The sequence below is a fragment of the Asterias amurensis genome, chromosome 22, assembly GCF_032118995.1.
Source record: "Asterias amurensis chromosome 22, ASM3211899v1".
Classification (NCBI taxonomy): Eukaryota; Metazoa; Echinodermata; class Asteroidea; order Forcipulatida; family Asteriidae; genus Asterias; species Asterias amurensis.
In genome coordinates, this window is record NC_092669.1 from 11,317,145 (window position 1) to 11,340,009 (window position 22,865).

General features: G+C 39.9%; 1 protein-coding gene and 3 non-coding genes across 4 annotated transcripts; 1 reads left to right on the plus strand and 3 right to left on the minus strand.

Moving 5' to 3' along the window:
- Positions 1-1,730: 1,730 nt before the first annotated feature.
- Positions 1,731-22,745, plus strand: LOC139953790 (uncharacterized). Its single transcript, XM_071953358.1, has 11 exons — positions 1,731-1,914; positions 5,634-5,743; positions 6,330-6,459; positions 7,496-7,625; positions 9,352-9,555; positions 9,966-10,078; positions 11,634-11,754; positions 12,597-12,700; positions 19,239-19,969; positions 20,462-20,863; positions 22,261-22,745. Exons 1-11 carry the CDS (start codon positions 1,832-1,834, stop codon positions 22,362-22,364), a joined length of 2,232 nt encoding a protein of 743 aa, XP_071809459.1. The 5' UTR covers positions 1,731-1,831; the 3' UTR covers positions 22,365-22,745.
- Positions 7,733-7,803, minus strand: Trnag-gcc (transfer RNA glycine (anticodon GCC)). Its single transcript has one exon. It is a non-coding gene; the product is annotated as a tRNA-Gly (tRNA).
- Trnag-gcc (transfer RNA glycine (anticodon GCC)) lies at positions 8,508-8,578 on the minus strand. The gene has a single exon. It is a non-coding gene; the product is annotated as a tRNA-Gly (tRNA).
- Trnag-gcc (transfer RNA glycine (anticodon GCC)) lies at positions 9,055-9,125 on the minus strand. Its single transcript has one exon. It is a non-coding gene; the product is annotated as a tRNA-Gly (tRNA).
- Positions 22,746-22,865: the final 120 nt, after the last annotated feature.

The window sequence follows — 22,865 nt, forward strand, 5'->3', positions numbered from 1 at the left end:
GTCTTGGGGGTGACCCGAGGTGCATGACGTTACCACGAGAGGGCGAGTGTGATCGTTCGATTAGCTCTTGTCAGGGGCTCACACGAGTGAGCACCGCGGGGTCGACCCAAGGAAGCTAATCGAACGCACCCATAATATCAACAGCTCTCCGTTGTTCTTTGCCATATCACTTTTACCAAACGTGTCAAGTGTCTTTAAGATAGACTTCAATGTGTAGTTTCCGGGTAGAGATGTCACGGTGAGGCCACCGTACTTCCACCTCTACCGACCGGCCAACGCTAGATTGTGACGGGAGGAAATTAGGGGAATCCCCGCTGCTGGAAAGTTGTGCATCCAAATATTTAACTTCATAACTCCATGATGTTATTATTGGCAAAAGGGGATTGGGTCTGGAATGACATCACAATACATTCATTATTGACAAAAGGAAATACTTCTATAATATGACGTGAAAACCAGCTGTTCATGTTTTTTTTTCTATCGAAATAACGTCAGAAAGTGTTGTTTTTGTGTTTGTGGAGGGGGGGGTGACAGCTCTTTTGTTAGTTTGTTCATGTACGAAATATGGGTACTGTCTCTCTAGATTTAGTTTGCAAAACGAAAGTGAAAGGCTGCTCGAGTGCTAATCGTGACTACATGGATTGTAGCTCAGATTTGTTCCTGGTGGACCAGTACTTCGTTTACATGACCAGTGGCTGATTTCATAGAGCTGTTAAAAGACACTGGGGTGCATTTCACAAAGGTAGTCCTAACTTGGGACTAGTCCTAGGCAATGCTAAGAGATAGGACTGGTCCTAAGTTAGGATGAGTTACTGGTCCTAACTTAGGACTGGTCCTATCTCTTAGCATTGCCTAGGACTAGTCCTAAGTTAGGACTACCTTTGTGAAATCCACCCCTGGACACTATTGGTAATTGTCAAAGACAATAGTCTTCACAGTTGGTGTATCTCAACATATACATAAAACAACAAACCTGTGAAAATTTGAAATCAATCGGTCATCGAAGTTGCGAGACATTATAATCAAAGAAAAAGTATCCTATGTCGCACCATGGTCACACGAAGTTGTGTGCTTTCAGATGCTTGATTTCGAGGCCTCAAATCTAAGGTCTCGAAATCAAATTCGTGCGAAATTGCTTCTTTCTTGAAAACTACTCCACTTCAGAGGGAGCCGTTACCCATTCGTACATTATACTATCAACCTTTCCCCTTTACTCGTTACCGGCCAAGTAAGGGTTTTTGCTAATAATTGAGTAATTACTAAAAGTGTCCACTGCCTTAAGCAGAAAATATTGCTAAACACTTTTCTGCTTAGAATCAGAATACCAGTCTTTGTACACATGGCATTGTAGTTTAGCTGGTAACCTTATTATGTGAGCAAACTTTTGTGCTTAGTTACTTCCTCTGCTTAGGCAGGCAGCTCTAGCTCTAAAATTGGGCCCAGAATCAAATTAAGAAAACACATGAGAAGATGCAGTTTAAACATTCGAACCTTTTTCTTGTTCATGGGAAAGATAATGATAGAAAGCCTCCCTTAAAATATTACTTGCTGAGGGTTCTTCTGTCGTCTTGAAACAAGACTAGAGCCGAGAAAACGCTTCGCGCGCTCTACGAAACGCGCCACCAAAAATCCTGAGCGCAGACAAAATTAGCATATAAGATGCATGTGCGCGCTACCGATCATTGCGCGCTTTTGTTAATGCGCGCATCGAAGTTTTTGTTGATGTACATGGTTCGAAAAAAATCCTTCTGTCTTTTTGTCGGTGTGATAATTTACCATACAAATCAAGATTCGTTTTTAAGGGAAAAAGGGATGAAAATGCGATTTTAAAATGGCCGACGGAAGAGAAGGAGCCTCGTTCTGGGATATCGGCGAACCAAGGAAGGTTTTGGAGCGGATAGAGAATGGGAACAGGTCAGTAAAACTTTTAGTTTTAGATAAGTTTACAATTTTAATAATGTGTTAAAGGCAGTGGACACTATTGTATTGGTAATTACTCAAAATAATTATCAGCATAAAACCTCACTTGGTAACGAGTAATGGGGAGAGGTTGATAGTATAAAACACTGTGAGAAACGGCTCCCTCTGAAGTGACGTAGTTTTCGAGAAAGAGGTAAATTTCCACGAATTTGATTTCGAGACCTCAAGTTTAGAATTTGTGGTCTCGAAATCAAGCATCTGAAAGCACAAAACTTCGTGTGACAAGGGTGTTTTTTATTTCGTTCATATCTCGCAACTTCGACGACCGATTGAGCTCAAATTTTCACAGGTTTGTTATTTTATGCATTATGTTTATATAGATACACCAAGTGAGAAGACTGTCCACTGTCTTTAAAGGGAAGGTACACGTTTGGTAAATTACTCCAAAAAATATTAATTTTAAAACTGACTTGGTATACGAGCATTGGAGAGCTGTTGATATAAAACATTGTGGTAAACGACTCCCTCTGAAGTAACACAATTGTTTAGAAAGGTAATTGCATGCTCACTAAAATAATAAAAGACTTCTTTTATTCCTATCTGAAAGCACACAAATTTGTCCAATAAGGGTGTTTTTCTCATCATTTTCTCGCAACTTCGATGACCGATTGAGCCCAAATGTTCACAGGCTTGTTATTTTGTGCTTATGATGGGATACACCAAGTGAGAAGACTGGTCTTTGACAATAATCAATAGTGTCCAGTGTCTTTAATGGGGCATTTCATTTGCTTTAGATCACTGAACATGGGCCTAGAATTTCGTAGAGCTACATAAAAGTAGCTAAACACAGCAAACTTATGCTTACCAGAATAACGTAACCAGGCAAACTGTACCATGCCAAAATGTACAATTTGTAACTGGTAATGGTATCCTGTTCATTTATAATTTCTGCTAAAGCTGGCAATCTATTAATTAGACCTCTTATCTGTGTCGGAAGCTACGCTGGACTCTGGAACTTGATCAAATAATACTGTATTAAATAGCGCATTTTCCTTAAAGGATTCAGGTACTTTTTCAAATGTCCACAGATTTACATTAACCTTACAGGGTTTGAAGATAATGATAGTGGAAAGCTTCCCTTCAAATATTACTTACTGAGGTGCTGTATAGTTTTTGAGAAATGAGTAAAACAATGTCATGAAAATACGTTTGTAAACGATTAAAATAATGTTCGTCTCATGAGACGAAAATTATTTTCATGACATTGTTTTGATCATTTCCCCCAAACCACAGCACCTCAGCACGTAATATTTTCAGGGAAGCTTTCTACTATCATTATCTTCAAACTGTGTAAGTTTAGTGTAGATCTGTGGACATTGTGTTTTTTGTCCTACAAAAGTTACATAGACCCTTTAAATAGCGTATTTTCCATAATACAATGTTCAAAATTTGAACATTGTATTATTTAATGTGCTTGACAGTGCATTGTGAACAAAACATGTGCGTTTTGAGCAGTGTTTTGAACATTGACAGATGTTGATTGCGAAGAGATATTGGTAGTTTATCCCACAGTTTGGGAGCGGCAGTATTGAATGCTCACTTATCACAGTGTGGGGGAGCATCTTGGGAGATCTTGGGTGGTTCAGCGTGATGCCTTGAGAGAAGCGAGTAGCGGGATGGTTGCATGATAACTCTAAGTTAGCGATTTCCCATAGCAATCTCCCATATAGGTTGCAGGTGTGTGGTGTTGGGGACTCAAATTAAAGGACCCTCTTCATTGACCTCAGTAATAAGGGGACTGTTTTGTCACTTTGTGCTTATGGGACGTCTATATAACGCACGTACCAATCCAACCTAGACATTTTAACTACTCATAAAAACTGATTATAAAACCCATTGTGATGAAGTTACTAAATACGAATGCAAAACACTTTTCTAAAGCAATTAAACATTTCCCCAGAATCACTTGCACCTGCCTGACTTCCTCGTATGATTTTCACAGCTTTTTTTATGACAAACAAAAAAATGTCAATATTTACAATTATTCACTACTACTAATCTACAATTATTTAAAGGGAAGGTACACTATTGGTAATTGTCAAAGACCATTGTTCTCACTTGGTGTATCTCAATATAGGCATAAAATAACAAACCTCTGAAAAATTGGGCTCGATTGGTCATCGTAGTTGGGAGAAAACTATGAAAGAAATAACACCCCTGTTGGAAGAATTTGTGTGCTTTAAAAGACTTCTATAGCTAAAGCAGTCTTTTATTTTTTGTGTGAGAAATTACCTCTTTCTCAAAATCTATGCTACTTTAGAGGGTGCTGTTTCTCACAATGTTTTATACCATCAACAGCTCTGCAATGCTCCTTACATAGTCAGTTTTCAAGTTAGTATTTGTTTTGAGTAATTACCAAACGTGTACCTTCCCTTTAAAAGTGTTCACAACGCGAAGGGCGCGCAAACAGTGTAATAAAACATTCACAATCTATGGTAGGCCTACCCCGTATTTTCATTTGAAATTGGTTTATTTTATTGCTTTTTAAAGTTCCATTCAATAAGTGCTTAATGTTAAGTTTATTACCATAGTAGTTTTCAAACTTGATGCCTCAAAAACTAATACGTTGTGACACTTCACTCTATACACACTCGCCAGGGCAAGTGCCGAATTTCTGCGCTAGATGTGTTAGCAAAGAATGCCTATTAAAGTTGGACTACCCATGCACACAAAGCAAACATTCCCTGCTAAGTTGTGAAATAAGCTTGACGTAAGCACCGATGCTCATGGTAAGCAAAGCAATGAAAAGCTGTTGAGCGGAAAAAATACTTCCTAAATTTCTTTGCTAAGCGAACATTGTATCGGGAACCTGTCACAACAATGTCAACTATTGGAGTGTTGGCTGGTAAATGTTTTTGCTAGGAAAGGGAAGATTTTCCTGCGCTTAGCAAGTTTTTGTGTTTCTGGCTTTATACAATATAATTTGGGCCCTGGTTAACCGGGAAATTCGCTTAACGTACAAGCACAGAACTCTATCTGTAAGTGCCGATTCTTTGCTTACGGTATGTAACGTAGATCCATGAAATTTGGCCGAGGGTGTGTGGTTTTTCCCCGCTGAATATTGTATGGGTTTCGGGTATCTAAACAGGGATGAGATTGTTCAGACTTTTGGCTGAATTCAGACTTACTATGTCGGCATGGTGAAGAAAATCAGACAATGTTTGTTTCCACAAAATAAAGAAATCCTGCTCATTGGTCTACTTCTCTAGTGCTTTGGATACTGTTACCAAAAGCTCCTTGGAATCTATAACCCCCAGGGGTTACCAAACAGTAGAAATGGCATCATTTCAACATACCTTTGAATTTGTATCCAAGTTTCAGACTTTTTTGTTAGTAATGATTTCCACCCCTGATCTAAGTGATTGAGTTCGCTTCTCTGAATGTCTTTTGCTTCCCAACCTGATGGTGCAATTTCATAGAAAGCTTCTTAAGCAAAAAAAAGTTGCTTAATAATTGTTTGCTTAGCAGAAATGAGCAGGATACCAGTCACTAATTTTACATGTGACATAGTAGTTTGGCTGGTAACCTTATTCTTAGGGTGGTTGGAATAATTTTGTTGTTGTGCTTAGCTACTTCTTGCAAAGCATGCAGCTCTTGAACCCAGAATGTATAAATTAATTGGTATTAGAATAAACATGACTTTTTACTTTAAGATCGTGTGAAGATTTGATGAGCATGATCCAGGAGCGTGCTGATGTGGAGTTCAGATACGCGAAGAACTTAAGACAGTGGGCTCAGAGATGGGACGAGGCGCTGATGAAAGGTAAAGTCTCAATCGGAAGCTAAATCTGAATTTCGCTCGTCCCCAGCGCCTTGCTTTAACCAAAGGCGCTGGGATGGGCAAACGCATCATGCAACGCTCATTGGTTTAATAATGCGCAGGCCCATCATGCATCACACTCACACTGCACCATATTTCTATACACTGCATACGTGACGTACTTCCTGAACAAGAATCTGTTCAAGCGATTAGCCCATCCCAGCGGTCCTGGATAGATTGGCCGCTGGGGCCGAGCGAAAATCTGAATGGGAGACTTTTTGGACGCTTGGTGGCAGCAGACTTACCAGGTAAAATCCATTGTTCTCGGTAATGTGCGCATGCTCAGAACTACGTAAACAATGGAAATTTACTTGGTAAGTCTGATGCCTCATGCAATCACAAGGTCGTGGGTTTGAATCCTCCCAAGCTAACCACTGATTTCACAATGACTAAAGTATGAGCCTATGTCGTTTATACTGAATCGAAATGTATTTGTTTTTGCAATTCGTGACCATACGAAGTTCTCTTCCTTCCTCCATGGTTAAACCAATGAGACTTAACTTCTGTCGTATGCCCTGACGTCTTTTAGGATCCGATTATGGGTCCGTGCTGACTGTCTGGCGTGCCGTGCTGCACGAGGCTTCGGCAGTGGCGAAGATTCACGAAAACTGCCGAATACGCCTGACGGGTGATGAAGGGCCGTTTTACAACATGTACAAGTAAGTCACCCCCCCGCAATACCCACCTCCGCAGCCCCCCCCCCCCCCTTAACACACCACCTCCGACTTCTCCCCCACCCCTACACATATTCAGATGAAATTTCGTGAGGAGGGACAGAGCTTTTGTACTCATTGAAAGTGCATTCTTGGTTTTATGACATCATCGGAGTACAAATTTAGCCCTTTTTACAAATTGCAATTTGTGTGATTTAAGGACATCAATGTTTTTGGACTGTCTAAAGGTCCCTAGCGAAATCTTTTCAAATTTTCTGTCCCTCATGGACAGTAATAAACAGTGTTGCTCTTTCACACGAGAGTGTTAGTTAGCAACCATGCGAAAAATAAGCAAGGGACCCTAGTTATTATTGCTGTTGTCTGAAATGGACTCTCTACGTCACTGTGCTGTTAAAGGCACTGGACACTATTGATAATTGTCAAAGACCAGTCCTCTCACTTGGTGTATCTCAACATATGCATAAAATAACAAACCTGTGAAAACTGGAGCTCAATTGGCCGTCGAAGTTGCGAGATAATAATTAAAGAAAAAACACCCTTTGCGCACCATGGTCACACGAAATTGTGTGCTTTCAGATGCTTGACTTCGAGACCTCAAATTCTAAATCTGAGGTCTCGAAATCAAATACGATCTGAGGTCTCGAAATCAAATTCGTGAAAAATTACATCTTTCTCGAAAACTACGACACTTCAGAGGGAGCTGTTTCTCACAATGTTTTATACTATCAACCTCATTACTCGTAATCAAGAAAGGTTTTATGATAATACTTATTTTGAGTAATTACCAATAGTGTCCACTGCCTTTAATTCACGCCTACTGCAAGTTAGTCTTACCACAATTGACCAGAAACATTATCAGAGTGTAGGCCAAAACTTATACACTCAGTATTCTACCGCCATGGTTACCACAAGAAGATTTTGACACAATTTTACAATGTTAATAACTAAATAATGAGCTGAATTACATTACCAATTTTATGATTTCAACTTTAAAACTGTTTGATTTTGATTTGTGTTTAAGATGGAAGAACGATCATTTTCATCGGGGAAGTTTTGGCGGGCTTCGGGAGACGAGAGAAGCCGTTGAGCAGTTTGCGGCTGCGCAGAAGGAATACGCAAAGCTGCTGATGAAAGTTCAAAGGGCCAAAAAAGTAAATATTAACTAAATGTCATTATTTTAGATTTTTTTTTTTGTAATTTTAAATGCATAAGTTTTTCTGCTTTGGTGAAAAGCAAGTGTTTAAAAGGAAAAAATCTGTGCATCGGCCGGGAATCGAACCCGGGCCTCCCGCGTGGCAGGCGAGAATTCTACCACTGAACCACCGATGCGTGTTGAATTATGTTGAATATTTATCATATTGTAAACTATTTGATACTTTTCACAAACAGAGTAACGGTTAGACACCCATACGTTATATATCAATGTCGCTATTTTACCATAGATAAGATTACTTTTATCTGTCTTTATTAAAGTTTTTGTTCTTTCACCAAAAGGGCAGTATGAGACCTTAGTTTATAAAACTATTGGAATTTAACTTGTTATTGGCCGTTTGGCATTTAGGTTTAATAATCATCCAATAAAAGACTTTAGCTGAAGTCTTTTATTATGCATCTGAAAGCACACAAAATTGTGGAACAATGGTTTCCTTTCTTTATTTTCTAAATAATAATAATGATAACCTATTTTCTGGCACTCCTTCAATGCCCATTTGGTCTTACTCACAGGTTTGTTATTTTGTACATAAACACCAAATGGGAACACTGGTCTTTGATAATTACCAAACGTGTCCGATGCCTTTAATCTTGTGTCACATCTGTTCATTCCCATGGTTTTTTTTTTAATCTATGAAACTTTGATCTGATAAAAGAAAATCGACAAAACAAATAATGTTTCATTGTTTTTCATACCCTTCACTTATTTTAATTAAAAGAAGAGAACAATCGCAATTAATTATGGTACCTTTATCTCACATCCTAAAAGTTTGCCGTTAATAATTGTAATGACAAAACGGTGTTTTTGTTTTCAAAATTCTTGCATCGGCCGGGAATTGAACCCGGGTCTCCCGCGTGGCAGGCGAGAATTCTACCACTGAACCACCGATGCTTACATGTAAATATTTGCCCAGGGCAGTATTTTGTTGATAATAGTTGACCCACATAACAGGTGACGGCGCCACATGGTGCAAAATTGCTGACCGGGCATTTTTGGTTTCATGTTGTAGCTCTATGCTGGTGTGTATATCATTCCACACTGAACCAAGTTTCACGCACTTGTATAAAAAAAAAAACACAGAAGCCCTAACGAAGCTTTAAAAAGCACAAAAGTAGCTAACACAGAAGCAAAAACTACCAACGTAAGTTAAACAGAAAATACCAGTCCGATGAGGTACCATTATTGATCCACATTTAAAGGGATTCGGCAAATTGGGGTATTTTGTTAGGGAAATAAAACTTAAACTATATGATCCAACATTTGTTCCATATACTTTTATGTTTTAGTGGGGGGGGGGGGGCGGGGGGGGGTAGTTTTTACACCTTTCTTCTAAAGTAAGAAAAATGTGAAAAAAAAGAAAAACAATATGCATCGGCCGGGAATCGAACCCGGGCCTCCCGCGTGGCAGGCGAGAATTCTACCACTGAACCACCGATGCGTGTTGATTACCTTTGAATATCCATGAATTCATCAGTTAACATGCTAGGTAAAAACTACCTGGACAAAGTTACCAGTAAATACCATATCACATTGATGGACAAGTTGCATTGGATTGGGCGATTTTGGTTAATTTAAAAGGAAAGAGGTTAGTCCAAACATCAAAATGTTAAAATTTAAGAATCATATAAATTTTGTCCGTATTTCTTTTTTCTTTTTTTACCCAGGCGTACTTTACAGCGAGCGTGGATGCCTACAGATCGCGGCGTTTTGCCGACGACGAAGCCTCGAATGAGGCTGTCAGTCCCGAAGCGAGATGGAGGCTCAGAGAGCGCGCAGACGGGCTGGTGTTTGAGAGAGAAAGGCTCAAGCAGGTTTATTTACGGAGAGTCTTGCTGTGCAACGCTGCAGCAAAAGAGAGATATGTCGAGGTAATATAAAAATCGTCACCAATTTCACGAAGGGCCGAAAAGTCCATTTCAGCCAAAACTGTTCAGAGAAAACTGCGTCTGAAGTGATGCTAATTTTGAAATTACTATTCGCTATTTATTGTATCCTACCAGGGCCCATATAAAAGCTTGTAAGCATAAGAACTTCTTAAGCACAAAAACTTCGTAAGCACAAGCACATGTTAAGCAAGGAAAAGCATGCTTCACAGAAACACGTTAGCAGCTAAAATCACAATAAGTTCGCATTGTTGTGACCGTCCGGTGCCCCTCAATTTTTGCTTAGCAAAGACATGTTTTTAAGCAGTAATTTCCGCTAAGCAGCTTTATTAAACTGGCCCCATGTCAGCAAATGTTAACCGTTGCGTTAAAGTTTACAATTTTTCTATTTTTAGAACATGACTTCAGCCTTTGGGAGATGGCAGGGGTTTGAGAGGTCACGTGTGGAACACCTCAAGTCGCAGCTTCTGCTGTTCGTCCGAAATATCAGCATCCACTCGACCACCGGGTAAATAAAGTCAAAATGAGATAATTGAGTATTATGGCAAATGTAAATATACCCCTTGTATTGGCCGCCATCTTTGACGAAACGTGCACGCGTCAGAAGAGCTACCATTGGTTGAGAGTTGTGCGCAGCGCGTACACGAGTAAGTTCCGTTGTCTGTCATCAAAGATGGCAGTCAATGACGTCATATGCCATCCATCTATAATTAAAGGCACTGGTCATTATGGTACTCAAAATAATTGTTAGCATAAAATCTACTTGGTAACGAACAATGGAGAGCTGTTGATGTATTGTGAGAAATAGCTCCATCTGAGGTAACACATTTTGAGAAAGGGATCGGGACTAGCTTCTCACTAAAATATTCAGACTTCGGGCCAGAAGCCTTTAAGTAGGCCTCTGAAAGGCTAGCTCATACTTTATGCAACAAGGGATTTTTCTTTCATTATTCTCTTGCATGCAACTTCGATGACCAATTGAGCTCAAATGTTCAGCGATGTGTTCTTCCTCCATGGTTTATGTGAGAATACTGGTCTTTGACAATTGCCAAAGGTGTCCAGTGTCTTTGAAGTAGCTGTATGAATTTTCTACCTCCATGATGAAACATAGGCCAAGCTGTGTTTGACTTATAATTATATACACGCTTCAGCAGTTTGCATGTATGCTTCACTGATTTGCGGAATGCAATGGTTCGATTGGTCTCAATATGGTTAACACCTTAACAAACGCTGCAGACACCTCGAGAAGCCATTTTGAATTTGTTTTTATTTGTTTTACTATTGGTTTATTAAAACACATTCAAACATCGCAGCTACAAGCTAAATTGAGTTTTAAAATACAGAGATTCCTTAAAAAATTGAACTAATTATTTAAAAATTACAAAAAACATTAAGAATTACAATTTGTTTTTATACATTAAAAGGGCAAACTGGCTAGTGCCAGTAATAAATTAGATAAAACAAAACAATTGCACAGCAAGTCACATTAAAGGAACAAGGCGAAGGTTTGGGGACAAAAGGCAAGCCAGCTGAGTGAACAAAAAGCAAGAGCTATTGTTGAGTGCTTGGACAAGGGATGGAATGCAACTATTTTTGTAACGACCAGTCCTACATTTTGGGGGGCACATTTTGTTGGCATTCCGCAAGTTGTTGTTTTTGTTTGGTGGAAGCCAGTGCTTGTAGTTTTCAGATTCAAGCAAGGTCTTACCAAAATTGACAAACAAATGTCTCAGTCTATCAGTGATTGTAGGTAAACTGAACTATTGGCATATTTCCACATATGATGTTCTATAACCATGCTATAACACTATTTGGTTTGTGTAAGATGTCTGTTTACACCCAAACCAAACAGCGCACACCTATAGTGGTCACCATACCTCAAAAAGGTGATGGTTCTTTCACTTTTAGGCTGTGTTCGAAACGGCGACTTCGGCTAAAGCTACGGCTAGATCAGTGCGTCTTTCAGTGTTGAAGAAATATGCAGAATCTAGCCGTAGCTGTAGCCGAAGTCGCAGTTTCGAACACGGTCACTACAAATTTGGCCTGAATCTTTTGGTCCACAGATTGGGTGCAGTGTACCAGCACATCACCGAGCAGATACGCGGTGCAGAGCCGGTTGCCGACGTGGAGGAATGGGGCCGGAAACACGGCACGGGATGTCAAGCAGCCTGGCCCAAGTACGAGGTAAGATTTCGTTCTCTGAGGATGTTGTTGGAAATTGGGTTATGTGGTTTGGACTTTGAACGACCCCTTTTCTGTGTACACTTTGCAATTACTGTTAGTGGCAAGCGAAATATTTATAAACACCAACTATAAGACCTTTGGTCGTGCACTTTTAAAGGCAGTAGACACTATTGGTAATATTACTCAAAATAATTATCAGCACAAAACCTTACTTGGTGATGAGTAATGGGGAGAGGTTGATGGTATAAAACATTGTGAGAAACGGCACCCTCTGAAATGCCATAGTTTTCGAGATAGAAGTAATTTTCCACGAGTTTGATTTCGAGACCTCAGATTTAGAACTTGAGGTCTCGAAGTCAACCATCTAAACGCACACAACTTCGTGTGACAAGGGTGTTTTCTTCTTTCATTATTATCTCGCAAGTTCGATGACCGATTGAGCTCAAGTTTTCACAGGTTTGTTATTTTATGCATATGTTGAGATACACCAACTGTGAAGCCTAGTCTTTGACAATTACCAATAGTGTCCACTGCCTTTAACGAGTGTCAGCATTCAAAGGCGGTGTTTGTTTCTTTGCTTGTTTTGTTGGTTGATTTCTCTTTTCGTTTTATTTGTCGATAGAAAACTCCAAAAAATTTGATCAAAATAATGTTTAAAAAATTGCGTAGTTATAGATTAAATTAAAGGAAGTCAAAGGTAGACTCTCCGTATCTTACTGTCACTTTTTCATTCATTATAAAAACAAAATTAATAAATATCTTATTTCAATTGGTAACATTAATGATTGAAAAAACAGTCGTCCGATTAAAAAATTCGCCAATTTGTGTATCCTTCATCCCAGGAGATCGACCCCCGCACGTACCGGGAACCGGCAGAGGAGTTTCTCCATCACCAACACCGGGGGATGGTACAACCTGGCCACACTACGGACGATTTTACAGATGAGTAAGTTGAAATTAAAGTTTCCTCTTTTTCTAAGCCATGCCGATATAAAGGTTCAAAGTTCAAAGTTCAAAGTTTATTTTAAAGGAACACGTTGCCTTGGATCGGTCGAGTTGGTCTTTGAAAATCGTTCTGTAACCGTTTGTTGTAAAATGTATATGGTTAGAAAGATACTGTAAAAGTAGAATACAATGATCTACACAAATATGCCTCGAAATTGCGTGGTTTTCTTTTTACCCTGTCGACTAACACGGTCGGCCATTTATGGGAGTCAAAATTTTGACTCCCATAAATGGCCGACCGTGATGGTTCGCGACGTAAAAGGAAAACCGTGCAGTTTCGAGTGATACTTGTGTGGATCATTATATTCTACCTACTTTTAAAACATCTTTCTAACCATATGCATTTCATAACAAACGGTTTCAAACGCTTTTAATAGACCAACTCGTCCGATCCAAGACAATGGTTCCTTTAACACAGTACCCCAAAAAACCATTATCAATCACTCTAAAGAGATTAGGGCTTAATTCCGTGAAGTTGAATATACGGCGTTGCAAATTTCGTTGCTTAAGCAAAACATGAGTGAGACACTATAGTTGCAACATTGTAACCTTTACGGAGTTTTGATTGTTAACCAAGGTCCAATTTCATACAGCTGCTAAGCACAAAAATTTGCTTAGCATGAAATTTCTTCCTTGTAAAAACAGGATTACCAACCAAATTTCAACGTGATTTTCAGGATAAGCAAACAACAGCTGAATACCAGTAACAAGGAATATGCAACAAATTAAAATTTGGTTGGTAATCCTGTTTTTACCAAGGAAGAAATTTCATGCTTAGCAAATTTTTGTGCTTAGCAGCTCTATGAAATTGGCCATAGTTTCAAAAAATGTCTGTGCTTAGCAAATTTATTTTTCTCACAGGCTTTATGTATTGGGCCCTGTGTTCAGTTGCATGACTCTGCTTACAACCGAACTCTACACCTACGATCAACATTCTCCGCATGCTGTGCCAAATGCGCTGGGCCCAATTTCATAGAGCTGCTTAAGCACAAAATTTTGCTTAAGCGAAAAAATCCTTGCTTAGTAAAATCAGATTACCGGCCAAGACTCCACTTAATTGTTATACTAAGTAAACAACAGCTAAATACCAGTCACAAGCATTGTATATGGCATGAAATTTTGGCCAGTAACATGTGTAAAATAAGCGAGCTATATTCGCGCTTAAGCAAATTTTTTGCTTAAGCAGCTCTATGAAAATGGCCCCTGGCTGTGTGAATATGTGTGTAACATTTCTACATGTTTTATGTTTTTGATTTGTATTGATGGCTTTCCATAGTTTTCCAACCTTGCCTGCCAAAAACTCGGGGCTGTGACGTTGAAATAGAAGTCCTTTTAGTAGAGTTCAATGGGATTGACGAACGTGTATGAACAAGGGTGTTTTCACTTGTAACTTGCCGCACCGTTTATCGTCAAACGTGTGCAGTGCTCCCGACGTTTCCTAATCCCAACGCAAGTCCACACAATGTTCCCATACGCACTGTCTCTAACGACACAGCTATAATTTTAGATAAGTATGTTTTCAATTCAGTCGACCGTGAAATAAATTCAGCGTTATATCTACAAAAAAAATATATAAAAAAATAAAAACATAAGACAGCGACAAAAATCAACCGTGGGCCGGGTAGGTCAAAACACAACGCCCTGACGCCGATGTGTGTGAACTATAATTCTTTGTGACATGATTAGACAATAGTAAACCATACTTAACAAAATAATAATGCTGTGGTTTTTTAATGCTTTATGACATTGATCCTTTGAGGGTGGGTCTGCGCGAAGCGGGTTTTTTTTTTCTTCAGAAAATATTAATCCCTTTGGTTTTCGGTTGTGATTGCTACTTTTGTTCCCCTCATAAAGACCGCGCCTTTAGAAGTCCGTTACGAGTCATTAGGTTTTCGTAAACATCATGCTGAGAATGGCCGTTTTTCAAAAAACCCGGTACTAGGGCGTGAATGTGGAGTTACTGCGACTCTAAAACGGACAGTGGCCTAATTTTGTAATAAAAAGGTGCTATCCCCCCAGTCCCCAACACACCAACAACAAAAACCACACACACAAAACAACACCTCCCCATTATTATACTTCATCAAGTTCGTTTCCGAGTCATTGGTTTCTCGTAAACATCATGCTGAGATTTGTGTATCGTTGTTCAATTTCTAAAACCCGGTACTAAACTAGCTAGGGCCGTGAAAGTGGAGTTTCTGGGACTCTCAAACGGACGGTGGCCTATTTTTGGAATCCGAAAGTTCTAACCCCCCCCCCAAACACCGCGCCCCTAATTTTCATAAAGTTCGTTTTCGAGTCATTAGGTTTTCCTTAACATCATGCTGTGGTTTGTGTATGGTTGGTCGTTTTTTTTCTAAAACGTACTGGCCTATTTTTGGAATCCGAAAGTTCTACTGCGCCCGTAACACCGCGCTCCTAAACTTCACAAAGTCCGTTTTCAAACCATTAGGTTTTCATAAACATCATGCTGAGATTTGTGTATGGTTGGTCGTTTTTTTCTAAAAACCCGGTACTAGGGCCGTGAATGTAACGTTACAAATGCATGGCCTATTTTGGAATCACAACGTGTCGACGGCACAAGCCAAACTAATTATACCCAGTCATGCATTTTCAGCTACATATTCAGAAACATATTTTCTTTTTAGGCTTCGAGAACATTTTGCTATGGTCGAAAAGTTAGGGCATTTACTACTTTTTGCACATTATTTCCATACTTTTATGAAATAATAACAACAAGTAGAGCCTAAGCAAAAAGGCGAAAATAACAATAACCAGGTGTTAGCAGGTTAAAATAACGGATAAAATTAATAACAAACTTGTGAGAATTTGGTCATCGTAGTTGCGAGATAATAATGGAAGGAAAAAAACACCCTCGTCACTCGAAGTTGTATGTTTTCAGATGCTTGTTTTCGGGACCTCAAAATTTAATTCTGGGGTCTCGAAATCAAATTCGTGAAAAATTACTTCTTTCTCTTAAACTACGTTACTTCAGAGGGAGCCGTTTCTCACAAAGTTTTATACTATCAACAGCTCTCCATTGCTTGTTACCAAGTTAATAAGTATTTATTCGAACAATTATTTTGAGTGGTATGAACAATAGTGCCATGTGCCTCTAAATGACATAAAGAGAGTATGAGTCTGTTCATGGGCAGATCCATGGGGGGGCCTACGGGGTCACGCCCCCCCCCCCCCCAAAAGAAAAACAAGTTTATGCTAACAATTAATTTAAAGGCAGTGGACACTATTGATAATTACTCAAAACAATTATTAGCATAAAACCTATCTTGGTGACGAGTAATGGGGAGACGTTGATGGTATAAAACAATGTGAGAAACGGCTCCCTCTGAAGTGCCATAGTTTTCGAGAAAGAAGCAATTTTCCACGAATTTGATTTCGAGACCTCAAGTTTAAAACTTGAGGTTTCGAAATCAACCATCTAAACGTGTGACAAGTGTGATTTTTTTCTTTCATTATTATTTCGCATCTTTGATGACCGATTGAGCTCAAATTTTCACAGGTTAGTTATTTTATGCATATGTTGAGATACACCAACTGTGAAGACTAGTCTTTGACAATTACCAATAGTGTCCACTGCCTTTAAGTAATAACCAATAGTTTCCATTGCTCTATATAACTATACAATGTGTTTATTATGGATTTCAAATAAGTAGACAAGTCAAAGGGATGCTATTATAGACGTACTTGGCGCCGTCTCAAAACCGCAACCTCAACATTGGTCCATCTCTCCTCATCTTTTCAAAAAAAACAGCCCCACATTTTTAAGAGCCAGGGTTTTTTCAGCTGCATGCAGCGTCCACCAAAAAATCGGAAGCGCAGTGTCCTTGAAAATTCCATGCAACCGTTTCATCAATTACTCAAAACTAGGCCGAAGAAATTTAATTTCCATATCTCCATAGATATTAATTAATTCTGCCCTCAGTACTGTGGAATTATGGTTTTAGAAAGTCGTTTTGCGCTTTTAATGTTGTATTATTATAACCTCATTTCTATTTCTGTCATCTGTAATTACGCAAAATTGACTAATCATCTTTGTGTGGCCATCTTGACTGTCAAGACTGGCAGGAGAAATAATAGCCGAGTTCCTTTTTACATAATGAATGTTTGGGATACAAGGAACATCGTGATCGCATGATAACGTTTTAAAGATGCATTTAACAATTTGGTATAAACATGTTTGTGGCTAAGTTCGAAGTTTGTGGCCAAATGTGTTTTATAAAGGTTTTAGTCAAGCAAATGTTTTAGATATAAAGGTGCACAAAGTTAGCCCGGTTTTATAGACGATAGAGATTTTGCTAAGGAAAAGTTGCGGAAATTAACACAGGTGTAATCATCGTTAATCTATTGTCAGTAGAAATATTCGGGGTCATTGGAAAATACATTGATTAATTGTAATTATCTAAGACCAGTATTTTCACTTGCTGTATCTCAACGTCGAAGTTGTCAGATAATAGTGAAAGAAAAAAACACCATTGTCCCTCGAAGTTGTGTGCTTTCAGATGCTTGATTTCCAGACCTCAAGTTCTAAACCTGAGGTCTCGAAATCAATTCGTGGAAAATTACTTCTCTCTCGAAAACTACGTCACTTCAGAGGGAGCCGTTTCTCACAATGTTGTATACCATGAACCTCTCCCCATTACTTGTTACCAAGTAAGGTTTTATGCTTCAAGCTTGCCTGGTGGTAAAGCAGAAGGGTTGTTTTTTCCTGAAACGCAATAAGTCATGTTGTTGATATACATGCTCCTACAAGCTCCAGCTATACAGGGTTATACAAAATATGGAAATTTCATCATTTCATTGTGTCAAAATGTTATCATCATCCAAAGATCTAGATCCCAGTTTCATATTTTTTTTGTCAGCAAAACTCTCTCTCACCTTGTACAATAATTTATTACAGAACGAAAGTTTGTACTTATAGCCGCTCCCCAATGCACGTGCACTTGTAAAAAAGTTTCACTAGAGGGCGGCATTTAACTTTTATTGTGTCATCAACTGCAGTGATTTTGTTAACTTTTCGAGTGTGGGCTGAATAATTACGATCAGTCTGACCTACTTTTGCGGGTGTTTATCGGGGCCGTGTGAATGCTGGGAAAGCACAGTGTTGTTGTTTCCCAACGAATTAATTAATATCTGGGTTCCTTTAAACGTGAGCAGCTGAACTACAGACGCTGCTACCTACCAGTTTTTTTTTTGGTTGCTTGCTGTTTAGAAGTTGCAGCAAAAGGCATGAGGCGTGCTTTCGCGCGTCTACCAAGCCAGACAAGCTGGTCGGTATTTTCAAAGCTACAATTGCTTATGAATAAAGGATGTTTTGTTTTCCTAAAAACCCAGACGCTTTTATTCCGTCTACAGCAGGAGAAAGACCCACAGAAAAAAAGCAGATGTTGTTTGGAGTTCAAGCTACTTTGCATTCAGCACACGGGAAACTTTGGCGAAAACAGTTTTTACGGGAGTTGTTCTCTCAGCGCTAACATTAATAGTAAACAATATCATACTGTTTTTATAACATGCATAAATCCTTGTCAAAAGGTATTGAATTATTTTAAATGGACCCACGCCCTGCCGATTATGAGTCACACCTGGCAAGATTGTTAGCCGAGAAAGTTTGAACATGAACAATAAAATTAATGATGATTCTATGTTATGTTTTGAAGCTAGCTATAATGTGTCTAATCACCCCCATGATCATGTTTTGAGTTCACTGAAAGGGTACAGAGAAATTATCCAAAATAATTTTATGATATTGCACTTTTGAATTGTGCTCCACCCTCTAAATGTAAAGGAGTGAAAGAGCACTCTTTGAAGAGCCATAAACGGACAACTCTTTTTCGAGAGGTCTTCCACTCTTTAAGATTGAAGTTTGCATCTTTTTGAGTGATTTTTCACTCTGTCCTGGAGTGAAACCCCTCTAAAAGAGTGAAATGACCAACACTCTTTTTAAAGAGCTATTAATTAAGGGACAACTCGAAATGTAGTGTTTTTTTTCACTCTTTTACATTTAGAGAGCAGACCTGTATAAAAATTATTTTAAAGTTTTGTAGATATACATTTGCTGGTTGGCTTGTGTGGCGACCTTCATAGTAATTTTTTTCTAGGTTTCAGGCTTGGAAAATTCATGCGACGAAAAAGACGACAACTTATGACACTAGCGACACCTACCATTTCCACAGCCTAAATAATAAAACTTTGTTGCTAGAGAAATAGTTGAGTTTTTATGTTTTGCTCAAAACTAAAACAGAATCCCCTTATCCACAGAGAACCCTAGTCGTGGTCCGAGACGTAACGTAACCAACGTAACTTAAAGCTAGCGGGCGATACAGCGCGCTGCCCATGGTAGCGAGGTTGGGAAACAATCCGGCCATGCAAAGGTCTTGAAACAAAGACTACACAGAACCCATTCCCCTCTCCTCACCTATAGTATTGGTGCTTTTCATGGTTTTAAACTTCACCCTTTTCAGATTCACAACCACTGATGATTTCGACTCAGAACTGGACAGCACAAAGCACCACGCCCAGCACCATGCCCCAGCACACAAACCCCATCGCCTCCACCAGTACCAAGCCCAACAATATCGTCACCACCACCATCGACCCCCTGGTCTCCGCTACTCACAAAACGAAGATCTGAGTGAGAGGTGGCTGAAAGATCACCACAGACAGGACGGTTGGCAAGGTCATGACGTTGGGGGCGTTGAGCGAGGTTGGTATGATGAGGATAATAAGAGGCATCCTCAACATCATAACGAGGATGACCTCCAAGGTCACAACGCACGCGCTGTACACGATGTCTACGATGACCACATAGATGATTTGCATAAAGGTCAAAGGTCACATCACATGACAGGGCCTCGCTCCCCGCATACTCATGATGAAAAACCTCATCACTACGAAGAGCGTATTGACTCCTCATATCCAGGTCATGTCCTCAGTCATGACCCAGGTCATGACCCGAGTTACAACCAAGGCCGTGAACTCAGTAACGACCTTTCTCGCGGCCAAACAAACAGCTTTTCTGAAACACTCGCTGTGATGCCACCAAGTCAGGAGTTCCGTAACCATGGTAATCACACGTCATCTGCACACTTGAAGAATACGCTGCATGATGTCGGTTGCTATGGTAGCTATGATTCCCGTGACGTCAGCAGTGAGGAGAACATTGCAACTGGCAAGTCTTCTGCTACAAATGAAGGTAAATAATAACTCGACAATTTTAATCTCAATGGGAGACTTTTGGACGCTAGGTGGCAGCAGACCTACCAGGTAAATTTCAATTGTTTACGTAGTTCTGAGCGTGCGCACATGACCGAGAACAATGGATTTTACCTGGTAGGTCTGCTGCCACCAAGCGTCCCAAAAGTCTCCCATTCAAGTCAACTTTTATTTCATACACTCTTAAGGAAATAATAAGCACAGAAGATGGAGCGGGGCTGTAATTGGACCAAAATAGCGTACGAAGCTTTCATAAGCCAAAACTACCAAAATGGAGACGAGACAGACATTTAGCTCACAACAAAACAATAAACAGTGTGAGGATGATGTTGATTGGCTAGAAGAGAGCATGGGGGCGCCAAGAATACATGCACTTTGACTGAAAACACAAACCATGGCTTTATTGTAGCAATATTTATGATACAAAAACATATTTTTTTATTTCATGTTATTCTTATTTTCATCACAATAGAAAAAAATAACAAACAGCAAGCAGAGGACAAACACACGGACGACAAACCAGGACAGCCCATCCCACAGACAGCCAATCAACCCACAGACAAACAACATGAAAACAACTTGGCCCATCATGAAGCTCCCGGTGGCAAAACGCAGCATACCCCGGCACCCCAGGCGCAACAGCATCAGGCACCTACGGGGAAAACCCCTACCAGAGCCCCGGTGGTAGACACACCCACCACGGTGACCGCTAAGGTGCGGACATACAAAGACAGGCTGGACGCTCCCGAGGGAAAAAGGGCGGCCCGTTTAGAACACGCACGTCAGACGCTGAAACCAAAAGAAGGGGAGCGACTCGTGAGGGCGCTTTACGATTTCAAACCGGCCACGCGGGATGAGATGGCACTGAAACAAGGTAAGGGATTATGTTGGCCTCATGTTTTACCCTGAAAATCTGACGTCATATTTCAAAGCTCGCGATACGTCAGAGATCCCCGCGTCAAAGCTTATTTTAACATGGAGATTTGCAGTAAAATCCTACGTATGTACTCAAATGAAAAAAAAAAAAAAAAAAAAAAGTGTACGCTGATGCCAGAGGACCGAAAGTGAAGCTTGCCAAACATCGCATCAGACCACTCAAAACACAGATAAATCCGTAATTCTCGCTATCGAGAATTGATATTGCTTTACCGTTTTCTCAAAAAGTAAAGTATTTCATGGACTAATATTTCAAGAGAAGTCTTTCGATCACCATTACCTTCTGTAAACCCTGTAAATTATTTGTAAATCTGTGATTTTTTTTTTCTGAACCGAAAGAGTATAATGGCTTTAAATCACGGGTTCTGTTAAACCAGTGCCTGTCGGCTAAAGACACTGGGGACCACTGTAACTTAGTGTATGGTTGGATATGCCTTTATTTCCCCCGCTCTCTGCGGACTTGAAATTAAAGAAATGAGGCTTGAAGCTTGGAAGAAAGGAAAACTCAGTCTAGACTATTAAAAAACATCCTAACACCCGTCACCTGTTTTGGGTGCGACTGTTATGATGGAAACGGGGAAGGCTTTAAAAACGCCCCTGGCGTTCCCGGATGCTGATTGCCGATGGTGGCGTGACATCTTCTGTTGTGTTTTGATGGGGTGTGTTTTTATGTCAATCCGTCATTCTGTTTTGGTTTGTTTGCGTTTTTGAAATTGTGCTAAGCGGCAGTGACGCAGCTGTATATAGTTATGTACCGACCAAACAGTAACCGGGTTTAGAGTCGGGTTTTAGAGGCTTGGACACGTTTGGTAAATAATGATCAAAGACCCGTATTCTCACTTAAAAGTGTATCCCAACGACTAACGAACCTGTCACCTGTGAAAATTTGGACTCAATATTAGTCATCGAAGTTGCGAGAAAATATTGTAAGAAAGAACACCCTTGTTGTACAAACTGTGTGTGCTTTCAGCAGATCTGCGAAAGGCTTCAGGCCCGGAAGTCATATAGATTCAAAAATTGAATTACCTCTCTCTCAAAAAAGTACGTTACTCTGAGGGAGCCGTTTCTCACAATGTTTTATACTATTAACAACTCTCCATTGCTCGTTACCAAGTAAGTTAATGCTATGCGTACCAACCCATTCCATGAATGTGGATACAAGAATATCAAGGCATGTACTTTCTTTCGGGTAATTAAAATGGTTCGGTTGTTTTAATTTCATACAATCAAACTTACCTGCGACAATTTCATTTCAAAAAGTGGTAACGTTTTTGAGACATCGCAGAAAAAAAATATTAACTTCAAATCAAGTTTGTGCTTCTTCTTTTGGGACAGGTGAAATTGTCGTGCAGATCGGGCACCACCTTAGCAACGGATGGGCGTACGGTCGAAATAAGGCAAATGTCAGAGGTCACTTTCCCGCGAGCTACGTCCAGTGATGGTACCGTTAGAAAGTCAACCTAGACCGTACGGGGGATTGGGGGTTGGGACGGTGGTCGTCGGCAGAGCTTGGCTACATTGCAACCCAAGTTCAACGAGCTTTTTAAAAGTTGTGGGTGGGTTTAGGTTGAAAAGAAGGGCATAGGGGTTGGTACTGTATTAAGGTTGTAAATAGTTTAAACCAAGTTGGACCAGCTCTGGAATGGAGGGAAAGCGTGATGAGAGGATTGGGTGTAGGGATGGTATGACGTAGGGTTATGATTATGGTTAGCACTAGGACTAGTTCACACTTCCTGCGAATGCGATTGCGATACTTATTTTAACGTCACGGCTCCGTTTTCGCTGACAATATTTCGCAACTCTTCCGATTTTTTTTTTTTTTACAGAAGTTTGCATTTGCAGGAAGAATGAACAGGCTTTATAGGGTGAGGGTTGGGATCCGGTATTTTCTCGTCTGTTTATTTTTAAAGTGAGTTTCAGAAAAGCTTGTATAAAAAGTG

Excerpts from the sequence above, each read along its gene's own strand:
- LOC139953790 (XM_071953358.1), top strand. The coding sequence starts at position 1,832 with ATGGCCGACGGAAGAGAAGGAGCCTCGTTCTGGGATATCGGCGAACCA. Across the intron at positions 1,915-5,633 it reads CGGATAGAGAATGGGAACAG|ATCGTGTGAAGATTTGATGA; the intron begins GTCAGTAAAACT and ends TTTTACTTTAAG. Across the intron at positions 19,970-20,461 it reads GTCTTCTGCTACAAATGAAG|AAAAAAATAACAAACAGCAA; the intron begins GTAAATAATAAC and ends TCATCACAATAG.